This window comes from Paralichthys olivaceus, chromosome 24, assembly GCF_024713975.1.
Source record: "Paralichthys olivaceus isolate ysfri-2021 chromosome 24, ASM2471397v2, whole genome shotgun sequence".
Lineage (NCBI taxonomy): Eukaryota > Metazoa > Chordata > Actinopteri > Pleuronectiformes > Paralichthyidae > Paralichthys > Paralichthys olivaceus.
In genome coordinates, this window is record NC_091116.1 from 12,903,394 (window position 1) to 12,922,133 (window position 18,740).

An 18,740-nucleotide genomic window follows, 5' to 3' on the forward strand; every position below is an offset into this window, starting at 1 on the left:
CATTGTCAGCAGTTTGGCTTCTTGTTTTCTTCTGGGCTCGCTTCTCACGTTTCTGTGTTTGCTGGAAGTGGCTTCAGAGTTTCCCTTCACTTATTTCACACAGTCGTGTCCATTCAGGGAACGTGATGCACATGGATGTACAAGCAATGTCTCCTCCTGCTGGTTCACGCTGGTTATTACATCAGGGCTGTTTGCTTTGCAGGCATGGAGAGCCACCAGCCCCTCAGTGTGGCCCACCAGTCCAGGGAGAGGACCACTGTAAGTACACACACACACACACACACACATGTTGTTCATCGTGTGAACCTGTTCTCTGCATGACAAACTTTTCTTTTCTTTCTTTCCTGCACGTTTGCATTTGTTTCCTGTTTTTATTCCCCTCTGTTCGTCTTGTCTTCGCATGCTCGCCGCTTTTCTCATCTTTACCAATGTCAACAGAGGAAATCTGTGAGTAGAGAAAATCAAATGACAGCAGATCGTAGTAAAACTATTATTTTCATTCACGTTTAAGAAATGTTTGTCTCCATCAAACCATCAATCGTCTCATCTCACTCCTTTGTTTCTCCATCTGTCTCCTCTTCCTCCATCCTGCACGCCGTCCGTCCCTCCTGCATGTTGCCCCACCTTCTGTCCAGAGCCCAACACGGGCCGCGCTCTTAAAGATGGCAGTGCAGCGTCGGGGGTTCGACCATCCCCCCCGGCCCAGCTCTGCCTGTAGCCTTAAGCTGAGCCCCCTGGTGGCGGCGGAGCTCAGTGAGTTCCGCCCCTCCTCTGCATGCTCCCGCCCGTCCCCTCTGCCAAAAAAATGGGCAGAGAAGGTAAAGTGGAAGGAGCGCAAGGGGCTGATGGGTAATGCACGCTTGCAGGTGATGAGGTGCAGGTGCTGACTCTTCTCTGTGTTTGTGTTGATATCAGGAGAGAGCGTACCGCAGCCCGGAGAAGAGGTCGTCCCTCCCCAGGCCGGCCAAGTCCCTGACACGCCACATCCCCGCTGCGGAGCAAGATGACAGCACCCCCTGCAGGCCAACCTGTAAGAACGCATTCCACTTGTTTTCCTCACTTTATTCACTTGATTGAGTCTCGCTGACGTTTTATTTAATCACATAATAACTCCCACACACCCTGCTCCTCTCTGACCTCCCCCGCTCCCCTCACCTTCTGACGCCTCCCCGTCTTCTTTAAAGCGATCCAGTCCAGAGGGGACAGCAGGTCTGGAAGGGCCCCTTGTATGGCAGGTAGACCACCCAGTAGATCCTGTTAGACCCTCATCAGCAACACACCACATCTAGTTCTGCTCTAGTGAAGGATTCATTCATCTTGGCCGCACATTATTCTGAAAGTCTTGAGTTAAACCACACAACAAAAAGTACATTTTAAATTCCTGGTCGTCTTTTATTCCCGTTTACAGTGAAAGCACCTTCATCGTCCAATCAGAAAGAAGCTTGTTAAGTATTTTTGTTAAACCCGCAGTGTCCTTATCACAGTGAGCAGGTGGAATCCATAGCAACAGGTTCCTGCTTCCTGTTCTTCCTCGGGGACGTTGTCGACTGAGACCCTATTGGTCCTGGCTGCTCCGGTATCCCGGCAACCAGCCTCCAGCCTCAGATGAGCTGTGTGTTTTCAAACGCTCGTGTTTGAGCTGGGATGTTTGTTTTGTGGGAGCTGCAGATTTGGCGCCACTGTTCCTGTCTCTACTCACACACACACACTCTCATCAGTCCATCACTGATCTTTCTTTTTCTTCCATATTCCAGGAAAGACTTCTTCTACTTCTTCTCCTAATCCCACCTCTCCTCTCTCTCCTCTCTCTCCTCTCTGTCCTCTCTTTCCTCTCTCTTCTCCCTCTCCTCTAGGCACAGACTCTGCCCGTTCCCGGTCTGGCCGCAGCGGCGCCTCCACCCCCGGCTCCACCGCCGTCACACCCGGCACGCCCCCGAGCTACGCCTGCCGCACCCCGGGCTCACGCACCCCCGGCAGCCACACCCCCAAGTCCTTCAGCGTCCTCCAGGAGAAGAAGGTGGCGGTGATCCGGACCCCGCCCAAGTCGCCGTCCTCCGCCCAGCGGCAGTTGAAGGTTCTCAACCAGCCGCTGCCGGACCTGAAGAATGTCAAGTCCAAGATCGGCTCCACCTCCAACCTCAAACATCAGCCCAAAGGAGGACAGGTAACGGCACCGAGGTTTGGAATCCAAGCAGAATCTAAAAAAGCAACAAGTCAAAGTCTAACGGAGAGAAATTTTAGAATTTGAGTTTCAATTCAAGTTAAATTCACAAAGAAAAAAACAAATTGAGATAAATATTCATCATATTTTATTATTTCTGGTTGCAAGCATTTACCTCAATCTGCCACAAGGGAGCAGAAACGATCAAGTTACATTTTAAACCTTGGATAAAAGATTATTTTCATTTATCTGAACAGAACTAAACATTTCTTTCTTTCACTACAAGAAGACTGACACTGTTTTTACCATAATTATTTTTAATTATAATTTCTTCATGCAAACAAGAGAAAATGAAAAAGAAAAAAATTCACACGTATTGAATAAATAGATCGTAAACAGGTGTAAACAGTCTTATTTTACATGTTTTGACTTTTAACTTTTATTTTTCACGACTTGTTTCTCCCGTCAGAATTTAGGAACCTGTGTACGAGCTTCTTTTTCTTACTTTCCTTCCTTTTCTCTCTCCGAGTGTTTTAAAAACATCTCCTCCATCCTCGCTGCCTCTGAACCCACCGCCGCTCCGTCACTGTCCGCCTGCTTCCTGTCCACTGTCCTCTGTCATCTCCGTCAAGCCCACGTCTCTGTGTCTCTCTCCTCTTTATCTTTTCCTCCCCTCGTTCTCCTGAACGAAGCTTCAGCTGCAGCACAAACGTCTCGTGCTGTTTCATCCTCTTAAAATATTCTCCTAAGAATAACCAGGAACACCTCGGAGGAGCAGTCAACCTGCAGAATCACTCGCCCTGGGAAGCTGCCGTCGTCAGATTCTCCCTCCGGCTCTGACTATTAATAATTTCGGGCGGAATTACTTATTGAAAAGTTTTATCACGGACACAGAATGAAAATGTATTTCCTCATTTTTAGGTTTTACACAAAGCTGTTGCTCAGCAGGTCCATAAAAACCCTGGATTTTCAATAATAATCTTAAAAATGCCCAAAAAAAAGTTGATGTTTTCACAGAAAAGATCCAAAACTATTTTATTTCTTATTTTAAAGGAGAAAGAAAAACATTTCACCGGGGAGGTTTTGTCTATTTGCTTAGAATATGATTGATTATCGATTATTAAAGAAGCTGCTGATTCATTTTCAGTCAACTGTTAATCACGTAATTGTTAATTATTGTAATTGGGTTCAGTTCTGGGGCTTTGTCATTGGTCGACCTTGCAGCTGCAGATGGGACAAGATGGGAGGAGGTGTGTGTGTGTCTGTGTGTGTGTGTGTGTGTGTGTCTGTGTGTGTGTGTGTGTGTGTGTGTGTGTGTGTGTGTGTGTGTGTGTGTGTGTGTGTGTGTGTGTGTGTGTTTAAGGTTTAAAGGAAGAGCTGTCAGGAGAATCCAGGTCATGTCACTGGTGTGTTTCCCCGGAACACATTTCTCTTTTCTGATCCTTAAACAAAGGATTAGCTTCTTATTTTTGTTGTTGTTGTGGCGGGAGGCAGAAATACTTTACTCTTGTTATCCCACAGTTTATGAAAATGAAAACACTGATCACACTTGACTCCATCAAACGAGGCACATATAGTTGTTTGCTTTTGTTTTATTGGATTTTGTTTTAGGTTCACATTTTAAGCGAGAAGCTGGACTTCAGTCGTGTTCAGTCAAAGTGCGGCTCCAAGGATAATCTGAAGCACACGCCCAAAGGAGGCAATGTATGTACGCCTTTCTCTTTTTCTTCCCCTGTTCTCTCTTTCTCTTCCTCCTCTTCTGTTTGGCTGCTGCAGCGCTCGCTCATGCTGCTTTTACATGTCCATCTGTCGAGCCATCTCTCCGTCTGGGCCAAGTGCAGAACATCCACGTTATTTCTTTATCCAACTCAAACTAAACTCCACTACTTTTGTTTGTGAATTTATGACTCTGTGGATCACTGCGTTAAAAGTGCAGCATCTAAACGTGTAGATCAGCTCTGACAGATTTGAAACTTTCCCTGGATTGTTTTGTGCAGGACGGAGTGGAGGAGGAGATGATGATCCCGGTGTCGGCTTCAGGTTCATTCTATAATAAAAAGTCCCCCTCTCGTTCGCAGGTCATGATCCCAAGTGTTAAACTGGACTTTAGCCACGTTCAGTCTAAATGTGGCTCCCTGGACAAAATCCAGCACACGGCCGGAGGAGGAAACGTGAGTGACATGTTATTCTCTTAAACTCGTACGTTCAGGTGTGGACGTGCGTGTGAACCGTATCTGGAGTCGCCTCCATCACGTTACATGTTTCGCCTGTAAACATGAATTCGTATTTTTGCTCCACAGATCCAGATCCAGACCAAGAAGATCGACGTGAGCCACGTTACCGCCAAATGTGGCTCCATGTCCAACATCCGCCACAGGCCAGGTACCGTCACATACACCTTTAGTCTCACACACACTGACGAGAACATTTGACCTCATGCGAGAACAGATTTTGTTTAACTCTGCAATTTGAATTATGAAATTCTTCTAACTTGATTCATGCACCTGATAAATGTTGATGTCCGGGGAATTGAACACTTCTGATAACGGGTCAGGAATCGCTAATGTGCAGAAGTACACAGGTCAGACCTGGTACTGCTGCTGATGTCCAGCACCGTGTCCTCATGAGGTTCTTTGCCCCGAGCGTTGCTCTCAGGAGACGCTGCAGGCGAGCGATGCCCCGTGGCTTTGTTGCTTCTCCTCTCCTGCTCCCTGTCCTTCTCCCAGGGGGCGGTCAAGTGCGCATTGACAATGTGAAGCTGGACTTTAAGGATAAGGCCCAGCCCAAGGTCGGCTCGCTGGACAACACCAGCCACACTCCTGGGGGGGGCAACATTATGGTAATAAGAAGCACGCACATATCTGTCGCTGCCAGAATCTGGAAACAACCCTTAACTCTCTTTCTTTCTTCAAACACGACAGATCGAGAGCCACAAGCTGACCTTCCGGGAAACGGCTAAAGCCCGAGTCGACCACGGCGCAGAGATCGTCGTCACCCACTCCCCCGGCGTGGAGACGGGAGGCACCTCCCCTCGCCTGTCCTCCGCCGGCAGCATCAGCCTCCTGGAGTCACCACAGCTCTGCACGCTGGCCCAGGACGTCACCGCCGCTCTCGCCAAGCAGGGCTTATGAGCTGGCTGCTCCCGCTTCGGTTACCCACAAAAAAAAAAGAAAAAAAAATCCACAGCATCACTCCCATCAGTCTCAGTGTTCTCCCAGCATTCCTCACACACCCCGCCCCACAGGCTGTTGTAGTTGATTGACTGTCTCGTCCGTCAACGACCCTTCCACACATTCCAGTGGGATTTTACTCTTTATTTCTTCTTCATTCCGCTCATACGGACTTTTCTGTTTAGTTTCAGGCCGAGTGCTCCGGTTCGACTGGACGTGCGTGTCGATGAGAAGAGTCGATGGTTTTACGATTGTACAGTGATTATTTTTTAGCTTGAAAAGCATCACCACATTCCACCTGTACGGGGGAAACATTTAACTCCATCCAGAATTTATACGGTACCGAATGCAAGATATAGAAACTAGAAACTAGACGGGAGTCTTAAAGAAACACGTATGGTTGATGAGCATGTCTGCAAAAAAAAGTGACATTTGAAGTCAAACGACATGAAATGTTTTGGGTTTGTCGGTTGGATTTTGATCGTATGATTTCCTGATATGTGCTGAATCGTTGTTCTGTTTTCTTTTTATATATATATATATAAATGTCACTGTAGTGGAAGTTGTCCCTGGTTTTGTATGTTCCCTGTGGCTGCTCTGGCTTATTAGCACCTCAGCGTGGATAACCACAGCAGTTATGTGAGTCAAGTGCTAAAAGATTAGCTTTCCAATAGATCCTCTCTTGTTTTACTTCTCTCAAACCAATAGGCTGCTCTTTTTTTAATTTTTACGTTTGCTTCGTGGTTTCATCAGGCTACAACAACGCTGTTATGCTGGCATGGCCAATAAAACATAAAACTACATCTGTTTGGAGAACTTTAAAACTTTTCAGTGTCTTTACTTCAGTCTGCTCCTGTGACTTGTGTCCTTGTGCAGAAACTGGGTCGTATGTTTGTGAAAGACTTGAAGAGAAAGAGGAAAAAGGGGAAAGCAAGAAGCTTTATATGAGAACACTTGTTTTGACAGAGCAGCTTCGTGGCCCTTTTGTGTGATTGAACCGAAAACGACCAAGACCCTCGACTTCGAGCTGTTAGAATTCATAAAAAAAAGATTTAAAAACAGGAACATATTCTCTGCTCTCCGTTGTGAAACCCCTTCTGCCCCGATGTCCGCTCCCGCCCTCCCCCCCCACAGTGTTTTTCTGTGCTTCCATCCTCTTGCCCCCGTGCTCCCCAGCGCCCCCTTCTGCCTGTGTAAAGTGTATTTAAAAGACCATGTAGATGTGTGCACACTTTCTGATGTTCTGATGACAAGCGCTCCTGCAGGATGACGACAACACAAATAAAGAAAATAAAAACGGACTCACTCTGGTTCTTCTTTGTCCTAAGTCTCGGATTGTAAACTCGTGTGGCTGATTGATTTGGGTTCAGAGCAGAGAGGTGTCCGTTGGTTCACTTCAAGATCCAGAGGTTATTATCAATTATAAACGGCGTGATGTGTTATTCATATTAAGGGTTTGTCTGGCTGCTCTTACATGTTTTATGAAAATACATATAAAAATAAATACATGTGTTTTTACTTGTACTTCACATGGTTACATGTAATGAACCTGGTGAGATAACATTTTACTGAAGTTCCTGCTGAAATGCAATATTATTATTATTCTATTATTATAACAAGTATCACTATTATTACTATAACTTATTATTATTATCAGGGTGCAGATTTATTTTTTCTTGACACTTGAATGTGATGTGGCTGTTTCGTTTAATGGCCGCAAACTTTTTACTGAATCAACTTCGAGGACCAGTTTGTTGAATTTAGTGCCATCACGTAAGTTTTAAGTTCGCTTAGCAGGCTAATAGCTTCGAGTTAGTGTAGTCTAGTGTATTTTAAGTTATCTTAGCAGGCTAATAACTTTGATTTAGTGTAATCTGGAAAGTTTTTTTTTAGTTAGCCTAGCAGGCTAATAGCCACCAGCCTTGGTTTGGTGCCCTCTAGCGGTGCAGGTGCTGTCTGCAGGTACGGTCTCTTCTCGGCCTCGGTAGAAACATGGCGGCTGTAAACAACAATCCAACATGGCGGACTTCGGAAAAAGAAGAACAGCGTCTGCTCCCGATTTTCATTAAAAACGGGCAAATTTTTACTTGATTAAAACGTTTTCACGCTTTTTTCACCTGATGATTTCACATCAGTGAAGACGCGCGTGTTATTTTATTGTTGGATTTCTGCAGATTTTCCACAAACCGGATGTTTAAGGTATAAACAAGAGTTGAACTTGAGTCTATAGTGTTTGAGTTGAATTAACAAGTTATAGTTTCGTGATAAAGTTCCCTTATCCTGTCATTTCTGTGTAACATGTTATCTAATGTCTCTCACTACATGACCTCATGGAGCTCAGTCTCAGGTGGAAGCTGCTGTGAAGGGTTTTTTTTATCACTCGACATGAAATAAGATCTAAAAATGAAGATTTAATCCCAAAAATGTATGAAGTTAAAAATACTAAATACTTAAATTCCATTTATAAGTGCTGTATTTATGTACAAGTACTTGTGCTGCACCTTTTACTGTACATCATTATAAAAAACCTGTTGATATGTAAACGTGTTTACATGTTACAGCAGCATCTCTCTCTGTGTGTGTGTGTGTGTGTGTGTGTGTGTGTGTGTGTGTGTGTGTGTGTGTGTTGGAAACATCTGGCGCAGCTGCACACTGCGTCTTTAAGCTCCGCCGGATAAATGAGCGGAGCTGATCAGCTGTCAGTGTCCGGTGAGGGAGGCGCTGGCACCAGAATCAGAGCAGCCCCCCGTCCTCCTCTCCTCCTCCTCTCCTCCTTCTCTCCACCTCCGCCGCCGACCGACCGACCGACCGACACTTGCAGCCATTTTACGCAGCGCGAACCCGGTCATGTCGTGAGGGGAGGCTCGCTGGTCACCTGCGCAGAGGCAGCAGCCGCCCGGTGGTCGCGCTCAGGCGGGCGGTGCAGGCGGCTCCGGCCAAAATGGTGAAGAGGAAAAGCCTGGACGAGAACGAGCCGGAGTGCGGGAAAGGAATACCGTTCCCCATCCAGACCTTCTTATGGAGGCAGACCAGGTTAGTGCGCGATAACAGGTGTTTGCCTTTCGCACAGGAGCATGTGAAGAGCTGACACGGCGTCAACATTGTTTGCAGCGGCTCATTAGGATTCAAACCACTGTGCCTCTGAGTGTGTCAGTGCACTGATGTTTCAAATGGAGGGAGGTGGGCTGCGGTGTTAACTGTGCATGGAGACGGATGCAGATTGCATGATGTCACACCTGTAAATCACATTTGCATGGAGAGTGGTGGCGTGTGGAGGAGCTGAGATTTAAAACGTCACGTGAGGATGTTTGCTTTGTTATTTTATGTTTCAGTGCATTTCTGCGTCCAAAGTTGGGAAAGCAGTATGAAGCCTCCTGTGTGGTAAGTCATTTCATAAAGCCGTTTGTGTGCTGATGGGGAATAATCGCTCCCTCTCTCACTAATCTGTTTTCTACTTAATGCACCTGCAGATAAAGTGGGCCCTTGATTTTGCATTTAGCAAATGAGTTTCCCCCCCTCTCTTCCTCCTATTACCCAGGAGCCAGACCTGTGGAAACTCATATCCGTAATGACACTTTTCCAGATCCCTGTGGGTCTAAACAGAGCTGCCAGTGTCTCTCCCACAGGCATCGCCTCGCTGGAGGCCATGTGGGACATTTAGATAGTCAAAGAAAAAGGCTTTAGTTCCTGGCTGATGTCTCTTTTCTTCTCCTCCCTGGCTGCCTCCCCAGTCCTTTGAACGGGTGCTGGTGGAGAATAAGCTCCACGGGCTGTCGCCGGCCCTGTCAGAGGCCATCCAGAGCATCTCCCGCTGGGAGCTCGTCCAGGCAGCTCTGCCTCATGTACTCCACTGCACCTCCATCCTGCTGTCTAACAGGAACAAGCTGGGTGAGGACAGGCAGGACACACATTACCCCGGCTCTAGGCATCGACTTGACAGCCTCATCCAGGTTATCCTCATCCAACAAAACACAAAACCGATGTTCTTTCAGTCACAGCACAGACACAGAACAGCTCGACCTTCCAATTCACCACAGGACAACATGCGTCTGTTCGAATTAGATTATTTTTCTGGATCACGTCAGTGTCTAAGTTTTCATTTGGGAATATTAACATACAGCCTGTCTCGGAATAGAAACATTTGACATGAGCACTGATGATAGAAAATCTTTCTTGCTGTAGTGTTTTTAATAATTCGGCTTTGACTATTGATTGTTTACATTATTATTTAGTTCTATAATTGATTAAATATTCATATTTAAGAATCTGGAACTAGATATTCGGCATGTTTGTATATGTTTTATTATAAACTTTAGAGAAGCCTTGTTATCCTCTAACAGAAGTGAAGAATCAAGCTATATGTGTCTGATACCTCCAGGAATATGCAAAAAAAACACCTGATCTTAATCATGCTGCCAATTCATCACCTCACTTAGCAGCACTGAAACACTGAGCCCTGACTTCTGACCTCTCACAGGCCACCAGGACAAGCTCGGTGTGGCCGAGACCAAGCTGCTCCACACGCTGCACTGGATGCTGCTGGAGGCGGCGCAGGAGTGCAACCACGAGCCGAGCCTGGGCCACAGCTGGTCCGGGGGCAGCAGCAGCAGCGCCTTCCTCCAGCCGGTGGGGAACCAGGGCTCATCGCCCGGGGCTCCCGGGTCCTGCTCCGGCTCGGCCCTGGGGGGGTCGGGGCCCCAACACAGCGGCTCCCTGCTGGAGGAAGATGAGCACACTCGTACAAAGCTGTTCCACAAGAGCATGGCCACCGTGGAGCTGTTCGTGTTCCTGTTCGCTCCGCTCATTCATCGAATAAAGGTCTGATGTTTTTCAGGGAAGATTTCCTGTAGCAGCTTTATTTTAAAACACATTAATATCTTGACTGACGTTTATTGGAGAAGCTCATATTGAACCATTCAACACACACTCAGGGTCACCCTAGTACTATTGATCTGTGTACACACAGACACAGGAGTCGTGTTGCAGTACTCTGGGGATTCCTAACTGAACAATGTATGTTGTAAACGATCACGCCATGATTACGTGATGATATCGAAACATTTCAAATCACGTGTTTTTAATAATAAAATCATACCTGAGCTGGGAGGTGGTAGAAGAAAAGAGCTCCATGTACAAAACGGCTTCTTCTATAACTGAGATTATGAATATGTCCCTTTTTTACAGGAGTCGGACCTGACCTTCCGATTGGCCAGTGGCCTGGTAATTTGGCAGCCGATGTGGGAGCACCGCCAGCCTGACATCTCGGCCTTTACTGCGCTCATCAAACCTGTGAGAAACATCGTGACAGGTGAAGAAAAAACAGAAAGCCCTCCCTTACAGCCTTTAAAACCCCTTTAGAAGTCAATCCGTTTTTTATTTCCTCATAATGAAGACGTGTAATCTGTTGTCCACAGCTAAGAGGAACTCCCCTGTCAACAACCAGTGCAGCCCCTGTGGATCTGGAAACCCTGGTCCCATGGTGAGTGAGCGCTAGGCTCAGATCCTTGTCAGATTTTGCTTCATGTGTTGATTGAATGTGTTCAGGCGAGAGTCTGAGGCGTCTTCCCCTCCCCCTTTCAGCGTTCCCTCTGGGGGCCGGCTGCTAATATTCATTAGCACCAGCCGACCGGGAGCATTAGTGTGGTTAGCCAGGGTCATGACACAAACCTCAGCGCAGCCCCAGAGTCTTTAATGATCAGGGACGGTATGTCTGTGCGTCTTTCCGCTTGTTAATCTGCTGTTGATCTACAGTATCTGTCCATCTCTCCTACTCACAGGGCTTCCAGGTGGTTTGCGAAACCACCCAATCAGATTCCTCCTCCCCCTCGGCTGGAGAGCAAAGCTGTCGTCGTGGTAACTCGGTGGAGAAAGGTGGCCCTTCCCAGCAACCCCAGCCGGTCAAAGGCCCTTCCAAGAAAAAGTGAGCACTGTTATTGAATTAACCCTCAAGAGGAAGAGGTGTGTGTGTGTTGTTGCGTGTTATGTCGAAGGGTCACGGTGGTTGTGTTGTCATAGTGTTTTAATGTGACAGCCCAATGACACAGAGACTCTTCATCCATGTTTCTCTTTTTGTCAGAACGTCTATGGTTCATTTTAGCATCAAAAATGAAAATCTCTGAATCGGTTTAATACACATTTTCATATATAAATTATTTAAACTCTAGATTTAGTGTTGAAGCAGTGACAGTTGTGAATCAAGCATATCGAAATATCTCAAATCTATTAATATTTCCAAATAAAAGTACACAGCAGCACATTTTTCTTGGAAGCTGCTTTCGTGTGAAATCATAAATAAATCCTGATCTTCACATGATCAAAACCTAAAGGAGGGATTTCCACTCTGGAATCCAGCGGTGAGCTGAAACCATGCATAAAGTGATTTATCAGTGACCCGCTCTGACACAGACCTGGTGACATCATCTTGTGGACGGCTAAACATTTAGCCTCGCGGCACCGTCTGTCGAGCACACCGCTTGCTCCACTCGCTTGCGAGCAGCGTGGCGTACTTGAATAACTCCTCCCCTGTGCAATGTGTTGCTCTAAGCTGCGCTGTCTCCTCAAGTCAAACACACACGACACATTCAGAGCCTCATCTTGCTTCAGCATCAACAGACCCATCTGACATTTGCCCACAGAAGCAGGGTAATTATGCGGAAGTAATGTGCTACATGTCTGATGCTGGCACTGTCCCTGGTCTGGCATGACACGGCCTGGCTTGATTTTCACTGTGCCCACGGCAAAGTCTGGCTTTGGCCACAAATGAGGCAGATTTGACCAGCGAGGTTGCCGGCAAATGACACCACAAAGTCATAGGAAGACTAGAGCGCAGACCTCCACCAAGGCCCTACAGTTTCCCTCAATTCAATCAAGCTGCACCAAATTACTCACTGCTGACAAACGGACAGGGTGCAAAACATAAAGTCTGTGGCGTAAGTTAAAAAGATCATAGTTTAAAGGTCATCCCCTGTGTGTTTTTAATCCACAACGCACCATGAATTTGCTGCTCTGTGTTTCCAGAAAAATACCAAACCTGCTCTGCGGAGAATCCCCACATTAACAGCTCATTACATTTGCATTCAGCACATCCTACATGTGCGTTCGCTGACTGTAAGTTCATAACACCAGGTTTGTCACCGTCCTGAATCAGCCAGCCGGTGGGCTCAGAGGACGAGAGCGATGTGGGAGAAGGCGTAGAGAGGAGAAAAAGCCGCGTTTAGCTCAGCTGACAAGTCACGTTCCGACGCCTCTCACAATCCCTCCGACAGGCAGCAAGTGGCTGCAAATCAAAATAAGCCTGTGCCCTCCTCCCCCTGCGCTGGTAATATCCTCACACACTCAAACATCAGAGGGTTTGTGAGCAGTCACATGCTAATGCAGGAAGGAGGAGAATTCCGTCCGTTGTTTCGCTGCACACGCCCAACAAAGACCGATTCTTTGCTTTCTTCATGTGTCACTCGTGGGAATTTTAAGCCGTGCATCAAATGAGAGCAGGGGAAGAGAGGAGTGAGATAACTGGGGGTTTGATATCTACAGAGCAGGATTCACGATGTACAGATCCAGAAGGAGGTGGGGCTGCACACCAGCAGTGTTCATGTCAGTGATCAGATCAAAATGTCTAAAATCTTTTGATTGCTCTTTATTGCTCTCATTGCTCTGAGCCCTCGTCCGTGTTTATGATTCTTTCTGCTGGTATACACACCCCTTCTGTGCTGCACCGCCCAGATATTTCCACCATTAGCTCCTGTGATTAATGCAGCTTACTCATCCCATGGCGCAGCATCGCGCGCCACTCACAGCACTGCTGATGCTGAGGCAGTTGCCATGGTAACGGCCAACTGGCTGGCTGGCTGGCTGGCTGGCTGCTGCTGCATCTCTTGCTACCGCATGGAGCTGGAGGCTGGGCCGCTGCCTCTCTGAGGGCCCCTGGGTGGCTGTCGTCACTAGGTCTCCATGGCAACCTGACACAACAGCAGTAGGCAGAGTGTGTGTGTGTGTGTGTGTGTGTGTACTGGCTAGACAGTGAAACATGATACAGCCTCCCTCCGCTGTCCACTGTCAAAGTGATTCATGTCTGTATCGACCACCTCTTCCTGCTCCATTTATTACAGTGGCCAAGATTAAATGCTTTCCTCCATCTCTCCCTCACGCCGCCTCTCGCGGTATCAATATGTTCCTCCGCAGCGTGCGACGGCCCATACCGTCTGCAGCTCTCCCAAACGCTGACCTTCATTCCAGCTTATTTATAGTGGACTCACGTAGGCTGAGGCTCCCGCTCTCCGTGCCGCTCTCCCAATGATGCTGCAGGGAGGCTGTGCCCTTGTTTACATCCTCCTTCTCTGTGATGCATTTTTAATGAAGCCGTGTGGTTAATAATAATAAAACAGGAAAGGCGATGGTACGGTGTAATTGGTGTTTGTAGTACAACGACGTGATGTAAAGACTCAGTACAGATGCAAAGCATTCTGGTCATTTTCATCTTTATCAGGCAGCTGTCAGGTTTCTGTAATGTCACGGTCGCTTCCTCTCAGCCGCTCTTAATTACATTTATTCTTCTCCTTTAAATCAATTTATGTCTTCCACTGTTTCCTCTGCACAGTTTCCGTCATTCTTCGACCTTCACTTCAATTGCATCTCTCTCTCCTTTCACCCTCATTACATCGGCTTACTTAGAAAATAATAAAATCTGTAAACAAGAGCGAAAACACGGAATATCACTACAAAGATTCAGTCCAGTGTGGAACATGGATATGAATGAAAAAAGTAAATAAACAATCATCCCTGTGCCTTTCCTCTTATCCCAGGACGTCAGCCCCTGCAGGTCTGCCGACATCCGTGGCCCAGCGAGCACGCTACGCCACCTACTTCGATGTGGCGGTGCTGCGCTGCCTGCTGCAGCCGCACTGGACAGAGGAGGGCGTGCACTGGGCCTTGATGTTCTACCTCCAGCGGCTGAGGCAGATCCTGGAGGAGAGACCCGAACGCACCCCGGAGCCCCTGGTCACGCCTCTGCCACGACCACGCAGCAGCTCCATGGTCGCTGCGACCCCCTCACTGGTCAACACGCACAAGACCCAGGTAATGGGAGGAGGTCACTTGTTTCACACATAAGATAAAAGCTGCTTTGCCTCTGGCTTCATCCTGACTATTGACCATCCTCTGCTGCGTTCTGCAGGATATGAGTCTGAAATGCAACGAAGAAGGAAAATCTCTGAGCACGGAGACGTTTGCAAAGGTGTCTCTGACTAACCTCCGTCGACAGGCTGTCCCAGACCTCTCCTCCGACCTGGGCATGAACATCTTCAAGAAGGTCAGACACAGACATGCTAACATGCGTATTTTAATTTCATGCTAGACTGAGATGAATGTGGCTGAAACACCATTCCGATCCCTCGTCCATCTCAGTTTAAGAACCGGCGTGAGGACCGGGAGAGGAAGGGCTCCATCCCCTTCCACTACACAGGAAAGAAGCGACAGCGCCGTATGGGGGTTCCCTTCCTGCTTCACGAGGACCACCTGGACGTCTCGCCCACCCGCAGCACCTTCTCTTTCGGGAGCTTCTCCGGCCTGGGCGATGATCGACGAGCTCTGGACCGTGGCGGTTGGCAGGCCACGATCATGGGTATGCAAGGCGCGTTCATAATGAGAATAGATTGCATGTCACCAGTTCGCAGGCGTCGCTTCCCCCCCCCCCCCCCCCCCCCCCCCCCCCCCCCCCCCCCCCCCCCTCATGCTCCCATTTGGTGAGTCAGAGGATTCTGTCTGGATCTAGCTGTCAGCTAGTGAATTAGGTCAGTTCATTAACGCTGGTATTTCTTCTTAGCTCTCACAGAGAAGTGTGATTAAAATTTGCCAAAGGCACAGAGATATTATTATTATTATTATCCAGAGCTAGTTGTGTTTTGAAATCTCTTAGTCAGTGTTCCCATGTGTCACCGTTCTTCATCCACGTAGCTGCTGCGTCAAATCAGCTCCTTTCATTTCTTTTCATTTCATTTTCTGAAAAAGTCTCAATAGATGCAGGAAAAATGCATCAAAGATGTAATTCTACGATCTAAACATCAGATATCCCTTCTCAAACCTGCAGCAGAAGCTTTAGCTCCTAACAAATTTGAGTTTGGGCTTGGAAATCACTTTGGATTGAAGTTTATTTTGCAGGAAATATGAGGATGAAAATCCCCAAAACCAGAGCCATGATTTTGTCGCACAAAAACTGTCCTTTTCATGTGTGTGTGTGTTTAATTTACCCTGAAATATTTATCTGTTGCATCTCTTTCCAGGCAAATTCACACGGAGGGGCAGCACGGACACAGCTGCAGACGCAGACAGCCTGAGCGCCAAACACTCCCATTCCCACCACTCTCTCCTAAGAGACATGCCCGACCACTCCAACAGCCACAGCGACAACACCGTCAAAGAAGGTGAACAGACGGCACAAAATGTGGTCGAGAGGATGTCGCTTGATTCGGTCTTGATATTTAGCATTTGAAGGATTTTCTTGGACATTTGCAGAAACACTCTATGACAGTATATCACATTTTAAAACCAATCAACAGAGAAGTGATCTAAGGTAATGTAAAAATGTTTGGTGCAGCGACTAGAGAGGCTGTGAGATGAAAACTTGAATGTATTAATATCAGCTGCAGTAAAGGGAGGGCTGATGCTCATGTCTCCGCTGAGCAGAGCAGAAGTAGGACACGCTTATATAACAATGATATTGTTGTGAAGATGCTAATTTACATACATATACCAGTGCTGGATTTAGACTCTTCTCCACACTGCAATGCAACTTTCCTGAGAATCACCACCTCACAGTGTCAGTGGAGGGGTTGGTGTGTCCTGGTGACACTGGGAGCTGTTGTAGATCCCGATGGTGATTCTTTGGAGTTTCTGTTTGTCTACCTTCCCTTCGTACTTTGTCTAAACGCAAAGCTGTTTATATCGGAGCAAACTGAGGAACACAGTTTTTAAGGATTAAACAGTTTGATCCAGCAAGGGGAGTTAAAAAAAGGTACAATAGACATGAAGAAACTATTCTCCTGGACCAAACACTTCCTGTAGCCACAATAAAATTTCCCTCTTCTGTCACAGTTCGATCTCAGATCTCCACCATCACCATGGCGGCATTCAACACAACCGTGGCGTCCTTCAATGTGGGCTACGCTGACTTCTTCACTGAGCACATGAAGAAACTCTGTAACCCCGTCATCGTCCCTGAGATGCCTGTGGAGCCGCTGGCCTGCGCCAACCTGCCGCGCAGCCTCACCGACTCCTGCATCAACTACTCCTGTCCGGAGGAAGGGGAGAACATCGAGGGGACCAACAACTTTGTGCTGAAGAACGGCATGCTGGACCTCACCGTAAGTGACGGCCCTCCTGCTGCAATGTTAGCCAAGGCAGCTCATGTGTGGTAGCCAATTTTCCCGCTCCTTGTATTCCAGGCTGTGCTGCGGGCCCTCTACGCCGTCCTCAGTCATGACATCAGCTCCAGGATCTGCGACGTGGCCCTCAACATCATCGACTGCCTGCTGCAGCTCGGCGTGGTGCCCGGCATGGGCAAGAAACTGTCCAAGCCCGACAACAAGGAGAACCAGGAGGCACGGGCCAAAGACACGACCGGTCAAGGTCTCGGAGGAGGCGCGCAGGGAGGCGGATCGCTACCCGGAGCAGGTGGAGGGGGAGACGGAGGCAGTGGAGGAGGAGGGGGAGGAGGGGGAAGCGGTGGAGGAAGTGGAGGAAGTGGGCAGGGGAGCAAGGACGATGTGAAGAATAACAAGGACAATGATAAAAAGGTGAGTTTGAGCTGTACAATCAGAAATACACGGAGGATCTCTAAAGTCCTGTGTGTTCATGCTCGTGTCCGTCCCTCCTTCTCAAACAGGAAGAAGGCTCCGGCCTCAGCACCCACCGCTTGGCTCTGACCATGCTGATAAAGATTGTTAAGTCTCTCGGCTGCGCCTACGGCTGTGGCGAGGGCCACCGCGGTCTGTCAGGAGACCGTCTCAGGATGCAGGTCAGACTCTTTACTCTAACTCCTCTGACCTTTCTCTGTGCATGTGTGATTTGGTGCACAGGGAAGTTTCATACAAAAGGAATGAATCCTCCTTCAGAGCAGCTGCACTTCTATTTCAGTGCTGGACAATGTCTTTATAATTAGATTGAGTTGTAAAGAGGAGATTAGATTCTGTCTGGACAGCTGATATTGTTCAGGAGAATCAATGAAAAGTGATGAAAATAGCTCATCCTGCAAGAGAAGCCACTTTTACTGACTTATTGATGTTTTTGAGACAAAGCAGGCCGGCCTCCGAAACACCGATTCATGTAAATCTGTCCTGCGCTGTGTGAGTCCTGTTCCAAATCTTTGCTTTCAGGCCCAGAACTGCCTGACCAGCCTGTACAAGCTGGACAAGCTGCAGTTCCGTCAGACAATACGCGAGTATGTGAACAAAGACTCTCTCAATAACATTGTGGACTTCCTGCATGCGCTGCTGGGCTTCTGCATGGAGCCCATCACCGACAGTAAGTATGCAGAGTGTGTGAGTGTGTGTGTGCGAGTGGGACTGAACGCAGATCATAAAAAATATGCAAATACGGCGATTACATTTGCACAAATAGGGGGATGAACGAGACATCATCAGCGAGTTAGTGTTATCATTAATAGTGTTCTGACTGCATCATCCTCTGGGCGATAAGAAACATATTTTACTTGTATTCCCATTCTTCCTGAAGCTGTTAAACTATTTCACTAAAATAATCCCAAAATGTAAAAATCTAAAACAACATGAAAATGTATAAACGGCATTTTTTTTACATTTGAGTTTAATAAATCATCATATTTTAATATTTATTGAAAATGTGCTCTTCTTCTGTGCAGATGTTTGTATTGAACTCTCTCTCACACTCAGAGGTTTAACGTTGGTGCGACTGTACAGAGCAGTTTAAGATAAAAAGCGTGATTTAAGTATTATGTTCTTGTGTGGTTGACAAAGCTGAATTGTACCACTGCTGTCTCAACCTGCACTTCGACTTTGCATTCCAGCGCTATCTCCGTTTATATATGTGTTACTTCCCTCCCTCCTTCCACTCGTCTCCGCTTGTCCCTGTCCCTTTTTCGTCGTCCTCCTCCTGCTTCCATCTTCCCTCTTTTTCTTCATCCACTTCAACAAGCGGAATCCTGCCTTCCCGACTCACTCATCCATTCTGTACACTTGCCAATCCAAAGCTTTGCCCATTACATCTCCGCTCAATCAGTGGCTTTATCGCTGAGCATTGAGACACACTGTACATGCCAATTCAGTTTTGCACTGAAAAGTATATTTTACTGTGCTGTGCAATTGGCAAGTTACTGAACCGATGAGTGTTCTGATTCTGAAAGTGACCAGGGCACCTTGTTCAGTTTTTCGGTGTGTATT

The 18,740-nt window shown here is 47.4% G+C and overlaps 2 protein-coding genes across 33 annotated transcripts in view; both read left to right on the forward strand.

The window, feature by feature from the left end:
- The window catches only part of LOC109644032 (microtubule-associated protein tau-like), a 39,652-nt gene extending 33,020 nt beyond the window's left edge, over nucleotides 1-6,632 (forward strand). For 13 of the 16 annotated variants that reach the window (XM_069521132.1, XM_069521123.1, XM_069521134.1 and 10 more), the window contains 9 exons: nucleotides 203-258; nucleotides 916-1,030; nucleotides 1,185-1,235; nucleotides 1,854-2,164; nucleotides 3,773-3,865; nucleotides 4,240-4,332; nucleotides 4,462-4,543; nucleotides 4,888-5,000; nucleotides 5,083-6,632. In XM_069521132.1, the coding sequence (XP_069377233.1) occupies nucleotides 203-258; nucleotides 916-1,030; nucleotides 1,185-1,235; nucleotides 1,854-2,164; nucleotides 3,773-3,865; nucleotides 4,240-4,332; nucleotides 4,462-4,543; nucleotides 4,888-5,000; nucleotides 5,083-5,292 (1,124 nt within the window). In that variant the 3' untranslated portion in view covers nucleotides 5,293-6,632. The remainder of the gene's footprint in view (nucleotides 1-202; nucleotides 259-915; nucleotides 1,031-1,184; nucleotides 1,236-1,853; nucleotides 2,165-3,772; nucleotides 3,866-4,239; nucleotides 4,333-4,461; nucleotides 4,544-4,887; nucleotides 5,001-5,082) is intronic. The other 3 variants (XM_069521138.1, XM_069521136.1, XM_069521135.1) reach the window with 2 other exon arrangements.
- A 1,367-nt stretch (nucleotides 6,633-7,999) lies between these two features.
- The window catches only part of LOC109646580 (protein unc-80 homolog), a 49,182-nt gene continuing 38,441 nt past the window's right edge, over nucleotides 8,000-18,740 (forward strand). For 10 of the 17 annotated variants that reach the window (XM_069520961.1, XM_069520963.1, XM_069520969.1 and 7 more), the window contains exons 1-15: nucleotides 8,000-8,364; nucleotides 8,664-8,712; nucleotides 9,063-9,219; nucleotides 9,809-10,149; nucleotides 10,516-10,639; nucleotides 10,746-10,810; nucleotides 11,109-11,251; nucleotides 14,133-14,406; nucleotides 14,504-14,638; nucleotides 14,734-14,950; nucleotides 15,609-15,749; nucleotides 16,420-16,688; nucleotides 16,770-17,120; nucleotides 17,210-17,341; nucleotides 17,700-17,847. In XM_069520961.1, the coding sequence (XP_069377062.1) occupies nucleotides 8,273-8,364; nucleotides 8,664-8,712; nucleotides 9,063-9,219; nucleotides 9,809-10,149; nucleotides 10,516-10,639; nucleotides 10,746-10,810; nucleotides 11,109-11,251; nucleotides 14,133-14,406; nucleotides 14,504-14,638; nucleotides 14,734-14,950; nucleotides 15,609-15,749; nucleotides 16,420-16,688; nucleotides 16,770-17,120; nucleotides 17,210-17,341; nucleotides 17,700-17,847 (2,638 nt within the window). In that variant the 5' untranslated portion in view covers nucleotides 8,000-8,272. The remainder of the gene's footprint in view (nucleotides 8,365-8,663; nucleotides 8,713-9,062; nucleotides 9,220-9,808; nucleotides 10,150-10,515; nucleotides 10,640-10,745; nucleotides 10,811-11,108; nucleotides 11,252-14,132; nucleotides 14,407-14,503; nucleotides 14,639-14,733; nucleotides 14,951-15,608; nucleotides 15,750-16,419; nucleotides 16,689-16,769; nucleotides 17,121-17,209; nucleotides 17,342-17,699; nucleotides 17,848-18,740) is intronic. The other 7 variants (XM_069520962.1, XM_069520966.1, XM_069520971.1 and 4 more) reach the window with 1 other exon arrangement.